The 27,141-nt window shown below is 42.8% G+C and overlaps 1 protein-coding gene across 4 annotated transcripts in view; it reads left to right on the top strand.

Moving 5' to 3' along the window:
- Nucleotides 1–27,141, top strand: part of LRRC9 (leucine rich repeat containing 9) — a 234,531-nt gene that overhangs the window by 73,798 nt on the left and 133,592 nt on the right. For all 4 annotated transcript variants that reach the window (XM_073571244.1, XM_073571255.1, XM_073571252.1 and 1 more), the window contains exons 13-19: nucleotides 3,562–3,688; nucleotides 6,115–6,261; nucleotides 8,423–8,550; nucleotides 11,528–11,710; nucleotides 22,293–22,412; nucleotides 22,552–22,743; nucleotides 24,866–24,991. In XM_073571244.1, coding sequence (XP_073427345.1) covers nucleotides 3,562–3,688; nucleotides 6,115–6,261; nucleotides 8,423–8,550; nucleotides 11,528–11,710; nucleotides 22,293–22,412; nucleotides 22,552–22,743; nucleotides 24,866–24,991 — 1,023 coding nt within the window. The remainder of the gene's footprint in view (nucleotides 1–3,561; nucleotides 3,689–6,114; nucleotides 6,262–8,422; nucleotides 8,551–11,527; nucleotides 11,711–22,292; nucleotides 22,413–22,551; nucleotides 22,744–24,865; nucleotides 24,992–27,141) is intronic.

Raw genomic sequence — 27,141 nt, 5'->3', positions numbered from 1 at the left:
TGACATTTGTGGCTGCTGAATAGAAGGTTGGGTAGTGGGAGGAAGGGGGTGAGGTGTAGGCCCACGTATTAGAGGATGTTCGGACCCTGCTTGAGCAAGCATTTGTGTGGATGGTCTCATGCGCATTAGATTTCTGGGGGAGAGCTGCCACCTCTCCAGATATTCGAAAAGCTCATATGGGGTATTGGGGGGGTGCATCAAGCAGGATCTGAAAACATTCCCTAATACGGAGCCTGACTTCACGGGTAAGGGCACGGAGATAAAGGGTGAGGCTACGTGAGTAGGACTCCTCCCCATCATCTGTAGTTACTCTTGATAAATAATTTAGCGCCCCTGTGTCCACATTGGTCCTGCTCTCTTGAACAGTGACCTGGCGCCTTCTTCGTGTTCGTCAGGATGTAACAGCAGCCTGTGGGGATCCCCTGATATGGCCAGTTGGGCTGCTGCTCAAGTTGCCCGGCTCTTCCAGGATGGGTGATGGGGCAGCAGCAGACCGTCCTGGTGGTGTTGTGTGTTGGGCAGCCAATGGGTTGTCCTGTGATGCCTCATCTGCCATCCTTCTTGTAGGGGGAGAAGATGGGCCAGCCACCTCATCCCCTACAGGATCAATTATGGGCTCTGTCTCTGAGGCCGTTCCTCGATCCGTAAGGTTGGATTGAGTTCTGTTATGAAATAGAACAGAGGCAAAAATACATCAATATTTTTGGCCCTGTAAAGTATTTGTGTAATGGGGTGTGAGGTATCTACTTATGGTCTCAGATCCAGAATTGGGGCGAGGAAGGAGAGCCGATCATAATAGATGTATTTCCTTTTGACATATCCCGCATCCCCACTCCTGGACCGCTCCTGGCGTTCCCGGCGGTATTGGTCCCGGATGCTTCGCCAGCGTTTCATCACATCTTCCACTGCAATGTGACAGGAAATAAAAATTGTCAAATTCACATATTTGATAGGTCACATTTGCTACCAGTAGTCTAGGCATGGGGCCTTCTGGGGTGTGCTTTCTACCCATGGTGGCATGTCTAATTGGGCAGATACACAGGGTCTCTTTAGCTACACTTAATAATTGGTTTGTCTAGGAGGATGAGGAGCTTGTGGCCTAACCCCAAATTATGGCTGTGTGAATCCACATGTCACATCCAAATCTAACGGCCTCATGAGGCAAAAAGTACATGCACAGGAAGGGGGGGTGCTGATTCTATATTCCTTTTTTGTTGTGCGCTAAGGTTACTCATGTTTTGCCTTGTACTTACGAATTTTATGCTGCTCCTCACGTGGTCGGTTACCAAAGTCATGGTACATCTGGCGACAGATGCGCCTCCATGACGCCTCCTTTCTTGCCCGGTTTGCATAATTGGCATCGCGTTGGTCCCAGATTTCGGGACGCTCCTGCACCAGGACAATGAGCATCTCCACATTTATGTAAGTGGACGCCATGCTGCTGCTGTACTCCGTGGAGGCGTACTTCCGGGATGTCTGGAGCGCTTTTTGAGCTCATTTGCATGACTAGGCTTCCTGATGATGGATTGGCCCATTTCCTGTCACCAGCCAAAAGACCTGCGTATTGCTCACAGGTCACACGTCTGGTCCGTGTGTAATCCGTATTTTTTGCGCACCCATAGACTTGCTTTGGCGTTCTACGGGCGTAGTACGCTGACAATCGCAGCATGCTGCGATTGGCACGGAGCGTAGAATACGGATGAGAAATATACGCCTAGTGCGAGTGACCCCATAGAGAATCATTTGTCCGTGTCTAATGCGTGCTTTTAGCGCCTCTCACTCGGCCGTATTCCTCGCCAGTGTGACCCCGGCCTTAAAGTGAAACCCACATCACATGACGCATGCCCCTGAGAGAGAATGTGCTCCAAAGTGGATTTAGAAGCCCAGTGAGCCAAACTGGCTCTTAAAGGGCCGACGCGCCAAAGTGATTCTTAAAGGGCCGGCGCACCAAAATGAGTCTTAAAGGGCTGGCGCGGCAGATCGAAAGCTGAGTGACCCCAGGCTCCAAATCGGAGGCTGAGCGACCCCGGCCTTCAAATCGGAGGCTGATCGACCCTGGCCTAAAATCGGAGGCTGAGCCACCCTGGCCTCCAAATCAGACTCAGAGTGGCTCAGCCCACCAAATCGGACCCTGAGAGGCCCCACCCACCAAATCAGACCCTGAGGTGCCCCACCCACCAAATTGGACCCAGAGTGGCCCCGCCCACCAAATTGGACCCTGAGGGGCCCCGCCCACCAAATTGGACCATGAGGGGCCCCGCCCACCAAATCGGACCCTGAGGGGCCCCGCCCACCAAATCGGACCCTGAGGGGCCCCGCCCACCAAATCGGACCCTGTGCGGCCCCGCCCACCAAATCGGACCCTGAGGGCCCCACCCACAAAATCAGACCCTGAGGAGCCCCGGCCTCAATATCAGACCCTGAGGGGCCCCACCCACAAAATCGGACCCTGAGGGGCCCCACCCACAAAATCGGACCCTGAGGGGCCCCACCCACAAAATCACACCCTGAGGGGCCCCACCCACAAAATCAGACCCTGAGGGGCAACACCCACAAAATCGGACCCTGAGGGGCCACACCCACAAAATCGGACCCTGAGGGATCCCGGCCACCAATTCAAGCCCTGAGCAGCCCAGGCCACTGAATCGGATCCTGAGGGGCCCCACCCACCAAATCAGACCCTGAGGCCAAAGTCACCCCTGAGAGGCACCCACAGTTAAAACGGATCCTGAGTTGAAAGTCTTGCAGGGGCAGCAGTCAAGTCTCTCTTAATGGGGCAGCCCAGGCACCATTTCAAAGCACTATCTGTACTTCCTTCAGGAAGTACACATCTAGTTCTTATTGTCAACCTCCTGGCGGCAGCAGCATACACCCATGGTCTCCTGTGTCCCCCCAATGAAGCGACCGAGAAAAGTGATTAAACATTGTACCAAAATGGTATTAATAAAAATATCTCCTCACTGCCACAAAGCAGGCCCTAATACAGAGCTCCATTGATAGAAAAATACAAAAAACGAGTTAAGAAAATAGCAACACAATCTAAATAAATGAAGCCCTCACATGGCTGTATTGATGGAAAAATAGTAAAAGTTTTGATTCTTCGAAGAAGGGAAGGAAGAAACAAAAGCTCAAAAATGAAAATTGCCACTGTGAAAAGAGGTTAATTAGAAGGAAGAAGGAGAGCATTTCCTAATATTTTCTTAGCATTTCCTTAGGATATTTTGCAGAGATCTGATCATCTTGATGTACTTTTTATCAGATCTCCTGAAAGTGCGAGGGCCAGAACTGTGTTCACAGCGAGACCTGTCACCCTGAACCTTCCACCGCTTCTGAAAAAGATGTCAGCCTGGCCCAGCAGAGCGGATCCCTTTTTTCTTTTTCTCTATTTAGGCAGGCAGCGAAAGGCCCCTGGCCGGAGCCATAAGAGTTCGTTATATCCTAATTAATGTAATTAGTAGAAAAGCAGCAGAATTGTGACATACTCTGTGTCTTGCCTTCACCATAATACATTGCATTCACCATTGTTTTCATCCTTGCCGTGTCATTATGTGTTTTCCACAGTTGTATGATCAGGAACAAGAAGAAGCTGTTCTTCTCTCCAACAGTTTAGGATTGTATGAGACTTCTAAATTGGAGCAAGAAGCAAACCAGGAGACACATCATTATGATCCGGGACTTTTTAAATATGGTAAACTAATTACAAGAGCACATAAATGATACACGAAATGATAGATGACAGACTGGATCCAGTGTGGGGATTTGTCTGACTAATGGATACACGGAATGAATTACATTCCATGGAATCACTTAGGGAATAATCGGGGGACGAGCGGAGGTTGACACAACTTCTTGGTTCAATGAACATGTTATTCTAGACAGAATAATACTTTCAGCATTTCCTTGAAACCAAACATTTGCTGTCAGGTCTAATCTTCCAACCTCATGGTTATCACCATTATGGGGATATATTACTCTGCATCCAATCTAGTATACAACATTTACAATGACTTCCACACAATGGGGGAGATTTAAAGGGGTTTACACCTATTTTTTTTTTTTTTGGGGGGGGGGTAACTTGCATATGGCCTAAGCGTTCAGTAAAATAAAAAAAATAAATGGTATAAGCTCCACTATTGATCCCCACAGCAATGGTAACTTATTGATTGCCGCTTCAGCCACGTCCCAACCACTGAGCAAGTAGAAAAAAAATTGGAACGCATGATATATGTGGCGGACAACATACACACCATTTTTGGGTCTAAAATCTTACCAGAATTCTGGTGCATTTAGTCGTTTAAAGGTGTTTTTTTTCCCACCCCTTTCTTGTATTTTACATATGGCCCGAGTGTGATATCAAAGTAATAAATGGCATACACTCGCCTATCGATCCCGTGTCACTCTTACATATTTTAGCTGGATCCCCTGACAATCTCCTCTCCTCTTTCTCCGTTGTTGGTGCATGACCGCTGCAGCCAATCAATGGCTCTAGCTGCAAGCAACATGTGACCACTGAGGCGGGGGATTGATAAGTGAGTATGTGCTATTTATTTTTTATTGCACTCTTGGGCATGTGTAAAATATAAGAAGGAGGTGGAGGAGCCCTACAATAGGCTAACTGTACCACAAATCAGGCATAGTTTGCACCAGAAAATGGTGTGTATGCTGTCCAGAAGAATGATTGTGTGAGACATTTTTTTTCCAACTTGCTCAACAAGTGACATGGCCTAGATAGGAAAAGAAGCATGGCTTACCGGAAAGGAAGCATGTTAGGTCACCTGGTGAGGTGGGTTCACTAAGCTGTATGTCAGGGTGGACACACAGCCTCGGCGTTGGTACAACAGGCTATAAGGCACATGGAACAGTAGGACCCTGACATCTGTTTAACAGATATGCTGGAAGCCACAGAACCAGGAGGGCAGATGACAAGGATAATTGCTGGTCTGAAGCAGCACGCAAAGGTAGCTGGCCGAATCGCTTAATGTGAACAGTCTCTAATAGCAGTTTGTGATGTTCACAGCAAACGATAGGTTAAACTGCAGAGGGTTAACTAGCAGGTCAGAGGGTTTTTAAATATAACCAGAGATTGCAGACATAAATGCAGAATAGTGATTAGTCTCAAAATGCCACTTCATAGAGCTTTCTGCAAATGATGGGTTGACAAGTTGGAGCCTAGGTGCTAGATGCAGAATGACCGAAGTCTGAAGATATAGAATGTGGATAGTAACAAGGTCCAAACAGACAACAGCAGAACACAATACTGTCTTAACACTCAGACACTGGTATGTCCAACTGGGCCTAAGGAGATAATGTAATGTGACACATGCCGGGCCACGTGTAAAACCTGATGTGGAGCACGGTAAAGGGCAGCGCAATAGGGGAAAGGGGCAAAGCGCAGCCCATCCGAGATGGGTTTGCAACAGAGTATAAGTTGAAATGCAGCATCAGGAACCAAATTTTGGGTGCAAGTTATTGGATCAAAGTAAGCCAATCAATAGCGGGTGTAGACTCAGACTAGACAGTCTAAAGTGCCATCAAATTTATCATGACCCACTTTGATGAATTAGGAGCTTTTTTGACTGTTTAGTAGAGGTGAGTGGATCAGTTCTTAGGTGTCCGGTCCAGGTCAGCTGGACCTGGCGACAAGAAGGAAGGCCCACAAATCTCTTGCTTTTTGGCATCCCCGGCACAGCTTTTGATTAGCCAGGGCTAGCGCAATGTCATCTGTGCGTATAGAGGATGACATCACGCCAGCCCTGACTAGTCAAAAGGTGCGCCAGGGATGCTGGAAGGCAAGAGATTCGCGTGCCTCCCTTCTAGCTATAGGCAGCAATCTGAGATATGGTTACTTTCCTACAGAGAGTGAATGCAGCAGATTTTCCAGGAAGGAATTCATCTGTGTTCTGCAGTAGCAATGATGTGGATGACATTTAACAAATGTGAAAATTCCACAGACCCTCATCAAAATGTATACAATCTTTCCAGTGATATTGGGAGCTAGTACTGTAGAACCCACCTATTCCATATAGTTGTTGCAACTTGCACTTGACATAAATGGGATACATCATAATTGTATTTTAGTATTTTCTTAGCCATTTTTTCTTTTTTTAACCTTAGGTAAACTTATCATCTCTAAAGTGTTTCTTTGCCAGAGTGTTCAAGCACAAAAGTTCCTGCCTATTAATCCTGCAAATTATCCAGATGCTAATTCAGTCTTTAGACCTCTGAGGATGAGCGGCAGAACTCTGTGTTCTTCAGAAGATGGTGAGTTTTACATTAATAGGATAAAATTGTATTAAAACGCTTTACAAAATGCTGGAGTAATGAATGTACCTTGTCGCTCAGACTAATTTATTTTTTTTTTTTAGAAAGACACGGTAAGTAGTTTTGCATTGGCCGTTCTTATAGTGGCCAACAGATTTCTATGTAGAGGCCAGCGGGCACTATTTCAGGGTAGGTTAAAGCAATCCTTACTGACTGCAGTTGGCGTCACTTTGGTAAATAGCTAGTATATCACTGCAGTGATGGCGTCACTCCTGACCTGGCTGATTAAAAGAGGAGCCAGGAATTAAGGAAATTCTCAGGTCTCCCGTCCAGTGATCGCAGAGTACTCACCTGGCCGATGGACCAGAGTCCTGTAAATAAATTGATTCTCCCATCTCTACAGTGGACGATCTTATTTATTTTCCATTGCTTATACAGCCAACATATTCTGCAGCACTGTACAGAGATGGTCACCATTCATGTCTGTCCTCAATGTAGCTCATATTTACTTTCTCAATTATAGACACACGCTACGTCAATTTCATAGAAAGCCAGATGATTTCTTAGTATATTTTTGCTGTGGTTAAGGAAAACCATAGAAGACAAGTTCTATGCCCTTGGCAGGAGCAGGATAAAGTATAATACATTTTACTGATGTTTTGCCACCAAAAACAGTGGACAGTGAAACAAGTTTTGACATTTTAGCTGTTTACCAAAACATATTCAGGATACATTTGTATAATCAATATGGGCTTAAAGTGCAGACTCTCATCTTTAGTTTTAGGGTATTCACATCCTAATTGGAGTAAGGGTTTAGGAATTACAGCTCTTTAATATGTAGCTGCCTCTTTTTAAAAGGACCAAAACTCATTGGACAATTATCTTAAAAGATGTTTAATGGGCTGCATGGACTGTTCCCTCGTTCATCCATTATCAGTGAAGCAGGTAAAAGGTCTGGAGCTGATTCCAGGTGGGGCATTTGCATTCGGAAGCTGTTGCTGTGAACCCACAATATGCTATGAAAGGAGCCTTCAGTGGAAGAGAAACAGAGCATTATAAGGCTGAAAAAAAAGAAGAAATCCATCAGAAAGATAGCAAAATTGTTAGAAATGGCCAAACCAACAGTTTGGTACATTCTTAAAAAAATGCGCACCATTGAGCTTGGGAACTCAAAAAAGCCTTGATGTCCACTAGGACGACAGTGGTGCATGATTTCACATTCCTTTCCATGGTGAATTAAAAACTCCTTCACAACATCCACCCAAGTGAAGATAACTCTCCAGGAGGTAGGTGTTTCAGTGTCTATGACTACCTTAAAGGGGTTGTCCACTACTAGGACAACCCCTTCTTAAACTAAACCTTAGATCCCGATAAAATAATAAAGCCTATACTCACCTCCTGTGCCGGCGCCGTTCCCATGGTGTCGGCACTCTCTCTCCCCAGGGCTGTGACGCTGGTGCCCAATCAGCTCTGGCATCACTGTCTCCACCTTTGGACAAACTGAACATGAAGAGGAACCCCTTTGATCAGCTGCAGCCTGGTCTTCCTCTTCATGTTCGATTTGTCTGTAGGTGGAGACAGTGACGTCAGCACTGATTGGGCAACGGCATCACGTGTCATTCCACCACATCACAGCCCTGAGACCGCGAGTCCCGACACTGCGTGAACGGAGCCGGCTTGGGAGATGAGTGTAGGTTTTATTTTATCGGAGCCAAACATTTAGTTTAAGAACGGGTTGTCTTAGTAGTGGACTACCCCTTTAAAGAGCAGACTTCATGAGAGCAAATGCCAAGAGATCTCCACTAGAGATGAGCGAATTTGTTCAAATTCGGTTCCGAATACGATCTGAGTCGAATATTGTTTTTGCAATGTCGAACAATGGGAATAGAAATTACTGAATATTTTAGGAACCAATCATAACACATACATTCGGCATGAATAATGTTCGAATATAACACGAATATGTCAAAATCAGATTCGGAGCCAAAATCCGAACAAATTCGCTCATCTCTATTCACCACCAGGTGCAAATCATTAATCAGCCTTAGATATAGAAAGGCCAGATTAGACTTTGCCAAAAAAACATTTAATGAAGCCACCCAGTTGTGGAAAAACATTCTTTGGAGATAACAAACTAAGATCAACCTGCATTTTTTCACAGTTTCAGAATCTTGTTCTTCCAAGGATCATGAAAGCTGTGACTGCAGCCTCCGCCAGTGCGAGTGGTTTGTGTTTGACACTGAACTGGTCGTGCCAGAGTACTTTGTGGAGTATGAATATATCACCCAGGTAATGATCGCTCTTCATTCCTCCCCTTCCATGCATTTGTACATATAATACACAGCATGTCATTCTCATTGAGATCATGATAATCCGCTTCGAATTTTTGTGAACGTAAAGCATCCATCAGTTGTGTTCACTGTATTCCCATCTTGTACATTTTTGCATATCTACAGGATATATAGCAAGTCACCCCATCGTTACCTGTGTTGATCTCAAAAATGGGGGCCTGACGAGGACTGTTGTAAATGGAGATGTGGTCAGAATTTGCTTTCATTTGTATGGGAATTTTGACCACCTCTCTGCTGGCGGCAGTGACAGGGCCCCATTTTCGAAAAAGATCCTGTTCCCATCTATACATTTTATGACATTATTTGGGGATTCATATTATGTGCTGAATAATTTTTCAGTCCATTCTTGTGAGCGGTCAGTGTTCAGTTTTTCTGATACAGAGCTCCAAAACTCCCGTATTAACACAGATTTAATCCCTCCCTGACATGTGGTGTATAAATGTATGGCATACATATGTCGTCTCCCGATGTATAGCGGCTACGTTATACAGTCAGCACCTGAATGGAATTGCAGTAATCTGAGCTAGCTCTGATCTCTGCTGTTTGACACCTTAGATGTCAGGCACAATAGTGACTGCAGCTTTCAAGTGATTAAACAAAGCGCGTGCCCTCCGTAAACCCCACTGCCACCCTCCCATGATGGTGTTGTGATGGCAGCTGAGGGGCCTATTAAAGACGCCGGTGTTGTCATATAGTACTCTTATGAAGCCCTACATTTTTTCGCTTTTTTTTTTGTTAAAATTTTTTACATTTGCAGAATGGGAAAAGCTTTCCTACTGTGGCAGGAGATTAGTACTTCGGTTTATTGGAAAATTAGCAAAAGTGTTATAGTCTTGTCTGAAAATTTTTCCCATACCATAATTTTAAAAAATAATAACCAAAAAAGAAAGAAAGAAGAAATCATACTTGGTTTGTCGCTTCCATGAAAGTCTGATTTGTCACGGTATACTATCCCATACAGTGAATGCCATAAAAAATGATAATAAAGCTGCTAGGGATGCCATATTTGGATTGCATAGGCTCCCCAAACTCTAAAATAAGAAGTCATCAAAAAGTCATATGTACTGCAAAAAAACCTATACCTTACCCTGCAAAAAACTAACCCCCCCACACAGCTTGATGAAGAAAGTTTTAAACCGTTATGGGGTCTCAGAATATGTAGACAATTTTTTAAGCTTTAAAATCTAATATATAAAGCTTAATGTGTGTGTGTGTGTATGTATGTATGTGTGTATGTCCGGGATTGGCATCTGCACCGTCGCAGCTACAGCCACAAAATTTTGCACAGTCACACGTCTGGACCCCGAGAGCGTCATAGGCTATGTTGTGATGCGAAATTTTAACCCTGCACGTTCCAATTCACCAAACAATTTGGCCTATTATTCTTATCATTTCTATGGTGTTATCGTCCTTCTGTAAAGCTGGAAATAACACAATTTATTACCGTGCCAACACAGACCACCCTCTGACACAGACTGCAGGGGGAGCCCAGTATCACACAGGATAGGATTAGATACACGGCTCAGCAGTCAGTATCACACAGGATAGGATTAGATACACGGCTGAGCTGTCAGTAACACATGATAGGATTAGATACACAGCTCAGCAGAAAGTATCACACAGGAGAGGATTAGGTACACAGCTCAGCAAACATTATCACACAGGATAGGGTTAGATACACGGCTCAGAAACAGGATGTGCCAATGGAGAGGACATTTTCATTCCAGGAATTCCACTCATTCCATCTGATTTGTTTTTTGATTTTAAACGCCTCCAGTTTCCAGTTCAACTGCTATTTGCAATGTCCATTAACAATGCTCAGGGACAGTTCTTGAAAGTAGTAGGGATCGATTTGCAATCTCCATGCTTTTCTCATGGTCAACTTTACGTGGTCTGCTCAAGAGTTGGAACTGCCAAAAATCTGTTCATCTTTGCACCGAAAGGAAAAACCAAAAATCTTGAATGAGTTGAAAATAAAATACTGTCAGTACTTGGATAATCATTTAGTTAATTTGTGTTGCAAATCTGTAGTGTTGAATATATGATGAGAAATGTTTTTATGTACAATATAATCATTATAAATTTGTTATAACTAGCCACAGTTGGTTACTATGCCCAGGCAACGCCGGGCTCTTCAGCTAGTATATGTATAAATGTGACATAAGCTCCCTGACCAGCTAACAAATAGTCCAGTTGTCGTTACCGTATAATGAATGCCATAAAAATGAAACCATAGCAACAATGGCAAAATTTTGTATTTTTCACAATTCTACTTCACACAGATTTTTTTCCCCCCATTATTCAGTATATGGTAAAGCAGATCATCATATTCAAAAATTAATGTCATCTCACAAGAAAAAACAACTCACGCACGACTATGTTGATATAAACTATAATAAACCATAAAGGTTTACACTCCTGAAAAAAAGTGCACAGCAGAGGTCACGTTCCCTTTGCCGTCACCAGTGCCGTCTATGGCCCGTAGACCCGACAGGGACACAGAACGCAATGTGAAATTCCCCTTTTAGCCAAATCTGGGAGTGGAATTGAAAATAACTTATAATAAAATGTACTCATTGCTCATCTCTTTTGCATCTACTTCTATTTTTGGTGAGCAAAAAAAAATATATTGCATAAAAATTCAAGTGTATTATAGCGTATGGCCGAGGTCCATATGATACTGTCGGCTCCTGCCATTAAATTCGCTGCCAGGCTGGGACGCTCATGTGAATCTGAATACTTAGTATCATCTACAAGTGACTTCTGGAGAATAAATGCATGAAAATAAACTGAGTTTTTAGTTCTTTCTTCTGTATTTGTGAGATGTAATATAACATGTATTTGATGAAATATCCCGGACCATTATCATCTACATTCAATAACGCTTTTTTTTATACTTTTTTTTGTTTTGGTAGAATATGTATGATGTCACTTGCAGTCTCTCCAGTATTACAGCTGAAGAATTCTCAGATGAAATGAAATCGGATGAGGACGTTATTTCTATTGAACCAGTTATTAAAGCCAGGCCCAAAATAATTACTCTGGATGAAGGGACCATTCTTTCCATTGGAAAGGCCAATATGTATAGTCAAATTACAGTAAGTATTGCCAACCTCAGCTGCCAGGATATGAAAGGATGAACACCATAAATAACATATGAAGATCTTTAAATGTGTTGTTTTTTTTAAATAGTAAATATATAAATTTGTCTATGTTTATTACTTCTTACTCTTCTATTAGTTCTTATCTACATTCTAGCTACTTCTAAAGCTGGGCAAACAATAAACTGTGATTATGTTTAGAAATAGTAAGAAACCAGAGGAACAAATGGAGCTAAGATTGGAAGTAATGCAGTGCTTCACATAGATCAGTGCTATAGATGACTACTGGATGAACTGACTAAGGGTACAAATCGGGCAAAGATTAAGAGACCACTGCAAAATTTTCAGTTTGTCTGATTTTCCTCTTTATAAGTATATTTTTGAGTAAAATGTAAATTGCTCTTTTATTCTATAAACTACTGACAACATGTCTCCGAATTTCCAAGCACTAAATTTTGTATTTATTTTCAGAAAATAAGAAATGGTCAAATATTACAAAAAAAATGCAGTGCTTGCAGACCTCTAATAATGCTAAGAAATCAAGTTCATAATCATTTAGAAATAACAATACTAATGTTTTATCTCAGGAAGAGTTCAGAAATCAATATTTTGTGGAATAACCATGATTTTTAATCACAGCTTTCATGCGTCTTGGCATGCTTTCCACCAGTCTTTCACACTGCATTTGGGTGACCTTATGCCACTCCTGGTACAAAACTTTAAGCAGTTCTTCGTTGTTTGATGGCTTGTGACTATTCATCTTCCTCTTGATTACATTCCAGAGGTTTTCCATGGGGTTTAGGTCTGGAGATTGGGCTGGCCATGACAGGGATTTGATGTGATGGTCCTTCATCCACACATTGATTGACCTAGCTGTGTGGCATGGCGCATTGTTCCGCTGGAAAAACCAGTCCTCAGAGTTGGGGAACATTGCCTGAGCAGAAGAATTCAACTGTATTCCAGGATAACCAGGATTCATGCGTCCTTCACAAAGATTAACCTGCCAATTCCTGCTTTTCTGAAGCATCCCCAGATCATCACCGATCCTCCACCAAATTTCACAGTGGATGCAAGACACTGTGGCTTGTACGCCTCTCCAGGTTTCCGTCTAACCATTAGACGACCAGGTGTTGGGCAAAGCTGAGAAGATTACCTTACTCCAATCCTCTATGATCCAGTCCTTATGGTCTTTGGCAAACTTCAGCCTGGCTCTCCTTTGCTTTTCATTGATGAAAGGCTTTTTTACAGCTTTACATGACTTGAGCCCTGCCTCTAGGAGCCTGTTATGAACTGTTCTTGATGTGCACCTCACCCCAGCTGCCATGTGCCATTCCTTTTGTAGGTCACTTGGTGCCATCCTGCAGTTGCTGAGTGGCATTCGAATAAGATGACGGTCATCCTGATCAGTGAAGAGTCGTTTTTGCCCTCTGCCGGTCTGCAGCTTTGCGGTCTCCAATGTCTGCTGCTTGACCTTGTTGTAAAGGACTGCCGTCTTAGAAATTTTTGTAAAGTCAGATTTAAGCCCTTCTTTCCCTCACTCAAGACTTTTCTTTTCAACTCCTTTGGCATGGATAAAAGTTATTTTTTCATTCCTGTTACTTTTGGGATATTACTAGCACTTGTTTTGCCATCCAGCTTGTCATATTGCAAGAGGATTGTGAACGGCACATCACGGTTTTTTAAACTTTCCTTCGCTAAATAAGATTTGGTTCAGGTGAGATCACCTAATCAGAAGCACATTACGTAGAATGAGGTGTACTCTGGTTGGAATTCAACTGACACTGGAATGGAATGGCTGTCAGACATGTAGAGAAGCTGATTTTTATAAAACTGCGCAGTGGTCTCTTCATTTTTACCTGCACTGTATATTCACACGCTGCAGATTTGTTGCAGCAATTTCTGTGACCGAAAATCTGTTTCATAGATCTGAATGGGTACATGTTTGCAGCACTTCTGTTTCAAATCTGCCACCTATGAATTGACCCTTATGGGGAATTTACAGCAATAGGAAAACAAATGTGATCCTGAAGCAAGAGCTGAGAATCCGTAGAGTATCTGTAGTATTGCTGTGTTTGAGATTTTAGGAACCTTAATACACTTGTTTATTCACTCTGCACAGCAGAAATGGCCACAGCAAAAAAAAAAGTCTGTTGTACATAGATCTAGGAAGTGGTTTTTAAATCGGAGGTAGCTTTTCTGAAAGGACATGTCCACATATCCAACCATTAGGGTTGTCCAGGCTTGGAGTACAAATCTCTAGTGACTCTGTGACTGCAGATCTGTGAATACTCACAGTGCATGTTGTCAAGATTTTCTGGAAGCGGGCGGTCATGTTGACCGCAAGTATACAATTTGCATACTTTCAACTAGACGTCCAGCATGTCTCAATTCCCTTATATTGAGCGAGATCGCGCACATCTAGTCGGACAACTCCTTTAACCCCTGGAGGTATATTCTTTTTTGTGTTTTCGTATTTTGGATTTCTTAACATAGGGTCAACTCCCACAAGTATTCAGGCTAGCTAGCAGCCACAAATCATGCAGCTACGGCGACAGAAACGAAATCTCCGAGCACATCCAAATACTCGGAGATCACCCGAGCATCGAGTATACTCTCTCATCACTAAACCTTACCTATATCGGTCTCAGTATGACACAGACTTGCCAGCCCTTAAGCGCGTTTTGTGTGGGCTTCCTCGGGGGGGCCGTATCTAATTTCAGTGAGAGCTGCTCGTAGGATTGCTAGAAAGGCAAATCAGAACCCCTGCTTGACTGGAAAAGACCTTCAGAAAGATTTAACAGGCTTTTGGGTTGTAGGTACATTGTTCTACTTTTCATAGTTCTCTCTTTACTTCCTGGTGTTCAACTCTGTTGTGTGTGAGTGCATATTTGTATGACACGTTTTCATTTATCCGTGTACGTCTTCCATAGTCTAGTTTGTGTGCATATACTCCCCACTTCCCTGGGTAGGGGAGGGGTGGACAGATATAGGACCAAAATATCAACTAATACCTCACATATTTTTATATGTGTTTCTTGCACTTTATTATTCAGGGTGCAGTTGGACCCATTCGGTCTTGTAAACTGTGGTGTCTGTTCACATGGGATGCATTTGGATAGCGCTGGGCAGCCCGCCTGATCTAAGGCCGATTTTACACGTCCTGATATTTCCGGTACTGAAAAAAACGGTACCGGAGATATCAGTGTCCATGTGTGTACTACATGTGGAAACTGTGTGTCGCATCAGTACCACACAGACGGCCACCTGGGATTCCGGGGAAGAAGCGCTATTGTAAGTGCTGTTCCCTGGCGGCAGGTGCTGAAGCGGGCTGTCATTCTCCCCTGCTCTGGGCGGCCTTCTGAGAGGGGAGCGGGCATCAGGGAATCTGCGGGTGAGTGTAGGCTCCTGGGGCTGGAGGACAGGGCTGGTGTCTGGCACCAAGTGAGAGGGGAGCACAGAGCAGAGGATACTAGGAGGGCTGCAGCTGCAGGAACTCTGAGCCGGGCTGATAGTGCATTTGTTTGGAAGCCTGGGCAGGTAAGCATCTCTGCCTTTTTGCTATTATTATTTTTGACTTTTTGGAGGCTTTCTAAGTCCTCTTTTTGTGCTAGTATTGTTTAGTGTTAGTACTCGCAAGCGTGGGGTGCATTAACAGCTTAGACCCATGGAGTCAGCCGCTATTGCTGGCAGCTGACCTGGAGTGGTACCTGGCAGCTCCCTGCCACACAAGCCTGACCTCACCACTTGAGGCTCAAGTAAACACCAAGGTAACTGCTTAGTCACGCTCCTCCAGGGAAAATTCAGTTTGTGGCACAGTGGGTCCCCATCCACGTGCGCTACCTGTGTGCATAACAATTAGATGTTTAAAAATAGAAACTTGACCCAGTGGACTAGATGAAGCGCCCGTAACTGAGCTGCCCATTTAGCTTCTTTGGAGCAGTGGTTTTCAGGTGGAAAATCCACCTAGTCTCTTTCTGTAGCAAAGTTTAATTTATACCCCCCCACTTACTATTTGGCTTAATACAGTCAATAGCAGTAAAGGAGATAGCTCTAGTATTCCCCTTCATGCATAAGGTTCACATGCTTCGCAATGAGTGTGTCTCTGTTGTTGGCGATATCATTCAGCTGCTCTCCCACTCTTCTAATTTCTCTTATCATTTTTCCTTTTGTATTCTATCTGGCACATACAAGTAGCCTTGTAAAATAAGTACTTAGGACAGGTTCACATTAGCTTTTGGCTGGTCTGCGTAGGGCTGCGTACTTCCGTATGTGTCCTGTGTCGTCTTTAACATTGGGTATCCAGGAACATGTTGCATTTTTGTACGCTTGGGCGGGCACTTCAAAATGACGCATGCGGACGCATCCGCATACAACGCATGTCCCTGCGTACCCAATGTTAAAGATAGGTACGCAGGGCGCATGCGGAAGTAGGCGGAGCTTAAGAGAGAAAGTACGCAGCCCTACGCACTCTGCCCAAATGCACGTGTGAACCCGGCCTTAGTTCTACAGTTAATGATGCTCCTGATCGTGAAGGATTCCCCCTTGATGTTACTCATAAAGAACTTTGTTATTGTCATGTTGGGGCAGGCCACATATCCATTGCATTTAAAACAGCCCTTTGGTCTGTCTTGTAACCACGTTCTATTTTTCACAGGCATTGGAAAGTGGCTTCTTACTATCCTCTATCCAATTGATCTGTTGTACGGAGCATGATTTGGGGTTTTGGTCCGATACTCTCCTCCAAGTCACTATCCATATTTAGAATGCCTCAATATTTTCAAGAACCGTGACCTGCAGAGCTCCATTATCATAAGTTGCTATCAATCTAATGGGCTCACTTTTTTTCTACTTTGCTTTCAACTGGGGACAGCAAACCTCCCCTTTCCTGTCAAGGCAAAATCATATGCCTTCCTCAAGAAACAGTTCGGATAGCCCCTAGTATGGAACCTCTCTCATAAATCTCTAGCTTGTCGTATAAACTCACTCTCTGTTAAGCAATTTCTTCTGAGTATAATGTACTGGCTTTTTGGAATTCCCTTCCTCAGAGGGAAAGGATGGTGGCTTTCCCACCGAAATTGTGTATCTGGATCCCCTGTAGTTTACGTAAAAGATCCATGGTGTCCCTTGTGTCGAAGGGTGGGCCACAACAAAGGGTTTTAGTACCTGATCCAGATAAATGCCAACTTTCTGGCCCAAGCTCCCAATGTCTGATACGATGGGTCTACCTCTTATTGAATCAATGCCTTTATGGCTTTTTGGAAACTCATAAAACATTCCCATCCTTGGGTTTATGGGAACAAGAAATTCAAATTCATTTTTACTGATTAAATTATTATCTCTTACCTCTGTTAGCATTGCAGTCAGTTTTTTAGAAATAAGTGAGGTAGGGTTACCAGTTAGAATAGCATAGCCGTCTTATTCTGAAAGCACAACTCCCTATACACACCTGCAGAAAAATGACCTTCATGGAAGAGTCATCAAAAGAAAACCTCTCCTGCATCCTCACCATGAAATTCATTGTCATAAGTATGCAAAAGAACATCTAAACAAGCCTGATATATGTTGGAAACATATCCTGTGGACAAATGAGGTCAAAATAGAACTTTGTGGCCACAATGATCAAAGGTATGTGTGGAGGAAAAGAACATTTCGCCAACCATAAAGCATGGGGGTGGATCAATCATGGGGGTTGTGTTGCAGCGAATAACACAGGGAGCATTTCACGGCTAGAGGGAAGAATGGATTCAATAAATTTTCAACAAATTCTTGATGCAAACATAACACCTGTAATAACATAACATCTGTAAAAAAAAAAAAAAGCTGAAGTTGAAAAGAGGATGGGTTCTAGAAATGGATAATGATCCTAAACACACATCAACATCCACAATAGGTGACCTCAAAAGGTTTTCACAATGGCCCTCACAGTCCATTGATCTGAACATCATTGAAAATCTGTGGCTTGACTCCAAAATAGCAGAGGATGCAAGACAACCCAGGAATCTCACAAAACTGGAAGAATCTTCCAAGGAAGAATGGATGAAAATCTCTTAAACAAGAATTAAAAGACTCTTGTCTGGCTGCAAAAAGCGTTTACAAGCTGTAATTCTTGCAAAAGGGAGTACTACTAGGTACTAACCATTCAGGGTGCCCAAACCTTTGCATCGGCTCATTTTCCTTTTTTTAATTTAAAAAATGTAAAAGATGAAAATTTATATTTTTTTGTCCCAAATACAAAGGAAATGTGTCATCTTTAGCCCTTTTAGAGATCATTTCCTCTTCAGCTCTCTTAACTGTTCACAATAACAGTAATTATGACCAGGGGTGCCCAAACTTTTACATGCCCCCGTGTGTGTGTGTATATACTGTATATGTATGTATATGTGTGTACAGTGTGTGTATGTGTGTGTGTGAGTATGTGTGTATATATATATATATATATATATATATATATATATATTGTATATTGTGAGGCAGTGATCAGTGTCCTATGCGAGACTCACTATGTGTCCCCTAGAATGTGTAAAGAAGCATATGGAGGCCGAGGAAGTGCATTGCAGTCACAGGCATAGCTGTGATTGCAAGACAGAATAGAAGTAAGTGTTGATCTTGGGCAAGACATTTGTCCAAGGCGGACTTAAGAAAACCTGCCATGGGTTTGTAGTTTTGAAATGGACTACAGGATGGTAATGGGGCAGTGCATTCCCTTCCCCGGCCCCATGTTTTCCATGTGGCCTAAGGTCACAGGTTCTGTTGAAAAAAACCTGCAATAAAGGGGTGGGGTGTGTCAGTTTTGGTCTTGCAGGCAGTGCAGAAGGCAATGTAGAGGTCAACCTGTGTGAGGAAACACAGGGCCAAGCGAAGCCAAAAGACTTGGCACTCTCAGTGTACACGGCGGTGCAGTCGCCCACGGCAACAGCTCACGGACTGTCTTTGTTTCCCCTGCTGCGATCCTGAGGATACCGCATGCTTACCGCATGCTGTGCACTGTGTGAGTTTGGACATTAAACATGTTTGTTTTGCTGTGAACTTTCCTGCGGTCACTGCCTGTTTGTCACACTGCACAAACCCTGCTGCACTACAATATATATTATAATATATATTGACTTCCAATTTTTATCAAATGCGACATATACCAACATGATGCACTGTCCCTGTTGCTGTTCTGCGTAAGCTTCAACCCCCTTGGTCAGATAATTACAGAATCTGACTATGGATACAAGTTCAAGTGTGGAAGCACCATTAGCCACCTCCTCTACATGGATGACCTCAAGCTGTATGTGAAAAACGAACGAGACATCAATTCAAAGATCCACCTGTCAAGGACCTACTGCAAAGACATTGGGATGTCCTTCGGACTGGAGAAGTGCGGCCGGTTGGTAATAAAGAGAGGCAAGGTAGTCAAGACTGATGGAGTGGAAGTACCAGCAGGGCACATAGCAGATATACCTACAAGCTACAAGTACCTCAGCATCCCACAGGGGTACGGTAACCATGATGAGGCAAGGAAAGCAGCAACATCCAAATACCATCAAAGGGTACGACTGGTCCTGAAAAGCCAGCTCAATGGGAAGAATAAGATCCACAACATCAATACATATGCCCTGCCAGTTATTAGATACCTTGCTGGCATTGTTTGCTGGCCAAAAGAAGAGATGGAAGCTGCAGATGTGAAAGCCCGAAAACTCACAATGCATGGAGGTCTCCACCCTAAGTCTAGCACCCAAAGATTGTATACCAACAGAAAGGGGGGTGATCGAGGCTTGGTAAGCATCCAAGCCATCATCATGGATAAAACAAGGAGTATCCAGGAATACATCAGAAAAATGGCACCAAAAGATGAGATGCTGAGAGAAAGCCTAAGGCAGCAACAACGACAGATCTGGAAGGAAGAACAGGAACATGACAAGCCACGGCATGGGATGTACCATTGACAGATAATGGAGGTGGCTGACATGGAGAAATCCTACCAAGGGCTGGAGAAAGCTGGACTGTGAGACAGCACAGAGGCACTAATCGTAGCGGCACACGAGCAAGCACTAAGCACCAGATCCATAGACTCTACCACACAAGACAAGACTCAAGGTGCAGACTATACAAAGAAACCTAAAATCCTGTGGGACTTCAAGATCCAGATGGATGAGTAGGTTTTGGCTAACCAACCAGACATTGTGATAGTAGAAAAGGATCAGAAGACAGCTGTGATAATAGATGTGGCAGTGCCAAGTAACAGCAACATCAGAAAGAAGGAATATGAGAAGCTGGAGAAATACCAGGGCCTCAAAGGAGAACTAGAGAAGATGTGGAAGGTGAAGGCAACAGAGATTCCAGTGGTGACAGGAGCACTTGGAGCAGTGACCCCTAAGTTGGAAAAATGGCTACAACAGATCCCAGGAGCAACATCTGAACTCCCTGTCCAGAAAAGCACAATGCTGGGAACAACTAAGATCCTGCACAGAACCCTCAAATTCCCAGGCCCCTGGTAGGGGACCTGAGAATGAGGAAGGGGCAAAAAAAAAGCAAAAAAACATATATATAGCAAAACAACACATAGACCAGCTAACCTCCGAACTCTGGATGGTAAATACCTGTTTCCTCTATTGCACGGACCAAGACTGGGAACAAGTCCAACAATGTAGAAATCAAGGCAGAAAAGTCCAGCAAGCGGAAACTTCAGGTGGTATAATAAAATCCAAGAATTTTTATTGCAGATATTTTAAAAAATCCAGAGTTCAGTAACAAGATGCAGACATGATGCTGAACAGACTACGCGTTTCGGCGGTAACAACTGCCGCCTTCTTCACGGTCTCAAACTGCTTCTGGAATACTCCAACATTCTTAAGTAGAAAAAACATTTCTTAACCTCATAATCAAGAAGTAGTGACAGGTGTTATCCTTCAATGTTAACTCTATAGCTTCCGGAAACAAGTAGAGAAAAAAAGCATCAGTGTGAACAGTACCTGCGCTAACAAAGTTATCTGACCAGGATAAAGAAATAATTAAAAACACACATTATTACATTAATACAACGGTGTTATACAATGAAAACATTATGACTGAGATATAGTAGCACTACTTGGAAAAACATGATATCAGAAATTATTTATAATGTATTGCTAGATCCATTCTATTATTGAATCCATGCGGTAACCTTGTATCTAAAAGAAACATCCATTTGCTTTCTCTTGCAAGAATTTTTTTGTGATAATTCCCCCCTCTTTCTGTTTTTTAACCTGTTCAATGCCTATAAAAGAAAAACTCTTGACATCACCCCCATGTATTTGTGAAAAATGTCGGAAAATTACAGAGGCTCCTGCTGGTGGCAAATTAACTGCATCAGAAAGATGTTTTCTGATCCTTTTTTTTAAAAGTATTCATAGTGCAGCCTACATACTGTTTGTTGCAAATTTCACAATTAATTAAATAGATAACATTGGCGGTATTACAATTAATATATGAAAGAATATCAAAAGTCTTATTATTGTGCATAAACATAAATGTTTTAGATTTTTTGGCATGCTTGCAACATTTGCACACATTAGCTCCACACCCAAGTTTCTGCTTGCTGGACTTTTGTGCCTTGAGATATATATATATATATATATATATATATATATATATAATGTTATACAGGGTGGGCCATTTATATGGATACATCTGGGTGGTTCATTTATACAGGTCCATCCACAATGGCCGACTTCAAAATGGCCACCATGGTCACCACCCATCTTGAAAAGTTTTCCCCCTCCTATATACTAATGTGCCACAAACAGGAAGTTGATATCACCAACCATTTTATTTAGGTGTATCCATATGCATGGCCCACCCTGTTTAATATTCTTGATAATTATTAATGCCATTACTTTTGCTTTGTTTTTCATTCTTGCGGGCGTCCACTGTCCTATTGTTTCCAGACACAGATGTGGCAAGGTCTTTGTACATTTCTGCTTTTCTTCGTTATCATATACACCTATGTTTATTATTTTGTAAAAACTGAACATCTTCAATAAAAAAAAGGCAGTGTCAGCAAAATCAGTCTACATAAGGTTGTTTGCAGTCTGTTACCATAGAGACACACAGATTAGCACAGGCGCCAAACAAAGATGGCTATTTTTTTACAATGCATACAAGCACTTACAAATATCTACAAAGTTGGGCCTTTCGCTGTAAGCTCTTTTTTATCTCCATGCTAAAAGTAAATGCTTTCAAAATATATCAAAATGTATTTTTCCAACATGCCTACAACCTGCAGTAACCACCGATCGACCAAACCGCTGCAGGACCAGCTCTGCCCTCGCCTACTGTATCCTCACCCATCCCTTGTAGATTGTGAGCCCTCACGGGCAGGGTCCTCTCTCATCCTGTACCAGTCGTGACTTGTATTGTTTAAGATTACTGTACTTGTATGTATTATGTATACCCCTTCTCACATGTAATGCGCCATGGAATAAATGACGCTATAATAATAATTCTCTTTTAGTATTATAAAAAGCACAAAATGATAAATTGTGACCATGAATTGTATATAATCCGGCTAAGAAATAATATTCAGAATGCATCATTGTAATTTTGTTACACACAGATCCTAAACTTACACGGCAACAGTTTACGTAAACTAAAGGAAATTTCCAAACTTCATGGACTTCGGAAACTAATAATAAGTTTCAATGAGTTCACCAGTCTGGAAGACGTCTCATGCTTGGTAAGATTATTATTTAAAAAAAGTACATGTAATGTTGCCTGTGTCAGAGGTTTTTGGCAAGGTGCAGTCACTATTTTCCCCTAAATGTAGCCGTAGTTACGTTTGTGTGTTTCTAAAGAAAACATTATTCTGTTACCAGCCCAATTTGGAATACCTGGATGCCAGCCATAACCGTGCGATAAATCTGGAAGGATTTAAAGGCATGGGGAAACTGAAGCACTTAGATTTGAGCTGGAACCTATTAACAAAGGCGATGGATGAAATAAATGTTTTACGCAGACACGCAGCTCACCTACTTACACTGAATGTCGCCCACAACCCTTGGCAGAAGGTCAGTACATAGCAGAAGCAGTATGGCTCTGTAATTACCACCATTTACTGCATATTATTAGCAAAGGATTACATCTGGGTTCCTACCTTAGGAAAGCAGAGTGGCAACAGACAAGCTATCTGTTTTTACCCTATTGGTCCTAAAATAGGACAAAAAAGCGCCTATGTAGGTTTGTTGCCAATGGAATAAACCTTTTTTTGCCATAGCACAAGCAGATTTTCCTTTAAATAAAAGCTTTAAAATGGTGTGTGTAAATAATCTACAGTAACTTTGTGAATCTACAGTATAGCTTAACACATCCTTTTTTTTATTTTTTCAATTTCCCAGGATTTGTTGCTGTTGCAGAAAACAAAATATATACTTTTTAAGGGCTTATGCCTGACGTCCGTACTATTCAGTCCGAGCATGGACCGACCGCGGTTTTCTTGACTCGAGTGTGATGGCCTTACAGAAATACATAAATCTAGTACACCCGATTTGCACGGATGTCTAAATGAGCACTTACAAAGTGACACTTATTTTTTTTCTCAACCTATTATAACTGATCAACGTAGAACTCTAGGTCTGACCAAGAGAAAAATCGTGCATCTGAGCAGCCCTTTTGAATATTATGGATCATTGTGCTGTCCGATCAAAAAATAAGATAGCACACGTCCGATTCACACGGTGGTCTGCATGAGCCCTTACTGTGAGATCTGCTGGAGTGGAGTGGGTTGCTTACCCCTGGCCCTATGTGGTTAAGTTCCAATGATGAGTTTTTGACACTGTGCAAAAAAAAAACACAACGTCTTACAGTTCCAGCAAAGTGCATGGGATTTATACAGGTCTCATGCCCAATCTGCTTTATTTTAATGAAGCATAAACTAACCTGCGGTGCATGTTTCAAATCTGCAAATATGTCAGTTTCTCTTGCAGGTACGTTGCATTTTTTGTACAGATTTTCCCCATAGAATTGCATTAGATGCAAAAAATCTGCAGGTAAAAAAAAGTGTGTCCTCTGCAGAAATGCACTAAATACCCATCTAATCTGCACATGACTGTATCAAAAAATGTTGTCAATGCCAAATAGCAGGAAGTATCAAAATCAAAGCAGTTTAATTTAAAAAATGACGTCCAAACAGCACAATAAAAACGTAAGTAATCTAATTTCGTTAATAGGTGCAGAAATGATGCAGAAAGTCTACATCAAAAACTCCCCAAATAACTAATTGTGGGACATAGCCTCAGAGGCCCCTTCTATAAGAAGCACACCCAATCCATCCTTAGATTACAACGATAGACAGTTATTTGAATGACTGCCATGTAATGTTTTTTTTTTTTTCCAAAGGTGAAATGCAAGGCCAGCCAAAGATTTTTTTTTTCTCGGATCTGTTTCTGAAGATATATGGCCTTTAAATATTATGGAGACTAATGTGTTATCCATGCACACATTATATAATTCCTTATATACATGCAGACATTACCGCATCACCCTTATTAGTTGTATTATGCTAAATGCCACTAGTAATTATGCCTCCTTGTGGCAGCGCTCTAACAATCCCCCATTACAGCTGATGCCGTAATATTACAACATTCACAGCAGATTATAATTGCTTTATCTTTACGTCCTAGCTGATGGATCACTGTATTTTTTATGTCATTGTTATACCTGTTCAATAAGAAAGAGCGTATTGGTCATCAAACCAAAGCGCAATTATTCGGTTTCACCTCCACTACCGCCGTCACACAACTGTCGTGTATTTTGAAGTCTAATGGCCCTGGGCCTTTTTTTTTTGTTGTTACAGTCTTCATTATGAGCTCTTCCGCCATCCGTATTGTATAAAATCCAAAGATTGAATGTAAAAAAAAAAGGAACATCTTTCTTTCTTTTGACTTTAATAAGGATGTCATCATTTAGCAGAGAGTAACAATTGCAGTAACCCCTTTCAGGAGTTTTGATTGAAGCGTCTTGAATACATGACCTAGTTTCTTAAAGCCCCCGAGAGGCAGCACATTGTGATATTGCTTCTGTGTTATAATAAACATTCTCATTATGTTCACTTAACTGCGAGACCATCATAAAGTACAATAAAAAGTTACATATGATAGAAGCCATTAGCTGACATGATTGTCCTTTTACCAGCCGGCTTTAGTCCGTATGGCAGCGATTGGAAGATTGAAGTCTCTGACTCATTTAGATGGAGAGATCGTCACGAAAGAAGAGTTTTCTGAATCATCCAAATTTTCGTTTGGAGACCAAATTACACAGGTCACTTTCTTTATCTTATGGAATAAACTTTATTCTGCTTTATTTATGTCTTGGGTATATAAGGAAAAGTGTAAATGTTACAAAGGGCTGTGCAAAATATCAATCTAGGATGATGCAAATTTACTCTTCTACAGAAAAAGAAGATTTCTAGTACCTACCGTAAAATCTCTGTCTCGTAGCCTTCATTGGGGGCACACAGGAAGCATGGCTGTTGCTGCCACCAGTCTTCATAAGGGTAACATAGGAACCAACAGTGTTGCTGCCTCTAGTCTTCATTGGGGACTCAGAAACCATGGGTTTTGCTGCCACTAGTCTTAATTGGGGGGTACACAGGAACCATTGGTGTTGCTGCCACAAGTCTTCTTTGGAGGACATAGGACCCATGGGTTTTGCTGCCACCAGTCTTCATTGGGTAACACAGGAACCATTTGAGTTTCTGCGATCAGTATTCATTGGGGAACACAGAAACCCTTGATTTTGCTGCCACCAGTCTTCATTGGGGGACACAGGAACCATTTGAGTTGCTGTGATCAGTATTCATTGGGGAACACAGAAACCTTTGATTTTGCTGCCACCAGTCTTCATTGGGGGACACAGGAACCATGGATGCTGGCTGCTGTCACCAGGAGAGTGACACTAAGATTGCACAAAAGTCAGCTCTTCCTTCGCAGATTACATCCACTTACTGGCACCAAGCTAACGCCAGGTAGTGTAAAACCGGTAGGCGAAGCCTAAGACACAAGACTAAGGAAAAAAGGAGAAGAAACCCTAGAAGAACTCACTCACCCATTAGGGCAACGAGGGTGGAGGCTGTGTCCCCCAATTAAGGCTATCATAAAATGATTTTTATCAGGTACAAAATACCTTCTTTTCTCTAAACCTCTCCATTACACAGGAGGTTGCCTCCCCATCCTAATTAGGGACAGGAAACACAAGAGGTTTAAATAACTCTTCCCTCTATCCTCAGTGTTTTCCTGTCCTTAAGGGATGAAGAGGTTTTTTGTGTTTTCTCCTGTGAGCTGGTCCAGCAACAGACTCTCTTGCAATATCTTTTAAGCTGGGCAGGCAGGGTCGATCAACCTGTACCTTCCTCCCGCAGCTGCTACTGCCTCGGGCGGGACTGCACCATCCTCCGGCGCCTGTCGGGCAATGCTGGGTGGTGAGGAGTGGCTGAGGGCCTCCCGTAGCCTCCCAGCTGATTAAGATCTCTCCCCTCACTCTTGCAAGCTGACTGTGTCTTCCGTTGCTTCTCTGGCAGACCTGCGCGAACATAGGAAGTGACGTGCACCGCCGAATTAGTAAGGTGCGACGTCACTTCCAGCATGCGTGGAACGCACCATCATTTTGGCAGGAAATGTGACATTTCAAATCGGGAAAGGTGCCCAGAAGACAGGACCTATGGCAGAGGGAGAGAGATGTCACCCTACTGGATGAGAGGAAGCGCTAGGTCTCGGTTCCTGCATAAAAGGACCCTGACTGAAGACTCCATAAGGTAGGACTAAGGTTCTAATGATGGATTCACTTAGATCTGCATCGGCAAAGCCCAGCGCTAGCCCTGGCCCAGTGAGAATACCTGGAAAGGGTCGGTCCTTTTGGTACAGGATCCATCCTTATGGAATTCTCTTCTCTTTTCTAGTGCCACAAGGATCCTGCACCAATATCAAAGGAAAAATCTGCAAATCGCAAATGTGCCATCTGCAGTAAGAAACTCCCATCCGGCCATTAAAAAGCTTTGTCAACTATGTACGGAGAAAATCATCCGTGAGGAACAGCCATCCCTGATGGATGAAGTTAGAGGAATGGTGGAAATCCAGTCGTCCCTAGCTACCTTCTTCCAGTCCTTTTCAGGGGGCCCTTCTATGCCAAAAAAGAGAAAATACACCCCTGAAGATACCTATGACTCAGAAGAAGAAATATCAGCTACTGAAGAATGGTTGGAAGAAGGAGAGCTTACTCCGAGTCATACGGAGGATAATAAAAAATTCTTCTTTTCCTCTGAGGATATGGAGGAATTGTTGCTTGCAGTCAGAAATGCGATGGGAGTTGAAGAGGAGAAACCATCCCACACAGTCCAGGATGAGATGTTCGGGGGGTCTGAAATTTAGAAGGAAGATGGTATTTCCCATCCATGGCAACGTTCCGAATTTAAT

This window comes from Dendrobates tinctorius, unplaced genomic scaffold (assembly GCF_039654945.1).
Source record: "Dendrobates tinctorius isolate UK_male_01 unplaced genomic scaffold, ASM3965494v1 ptg000006l, whole genome shotgun sequence".
Lineage (NCBI taxonomy): Eukaryota > Metazoa > Chordata > Amphibia > Anura > Dendrobatidae > Dendrobates > Dendrobates tinctorius.
The sequence above is the reverse complement of the archived record's forward strand: the minus strand, read 5'-3'. Positions and strand labels throughout refer to the sequence as shown.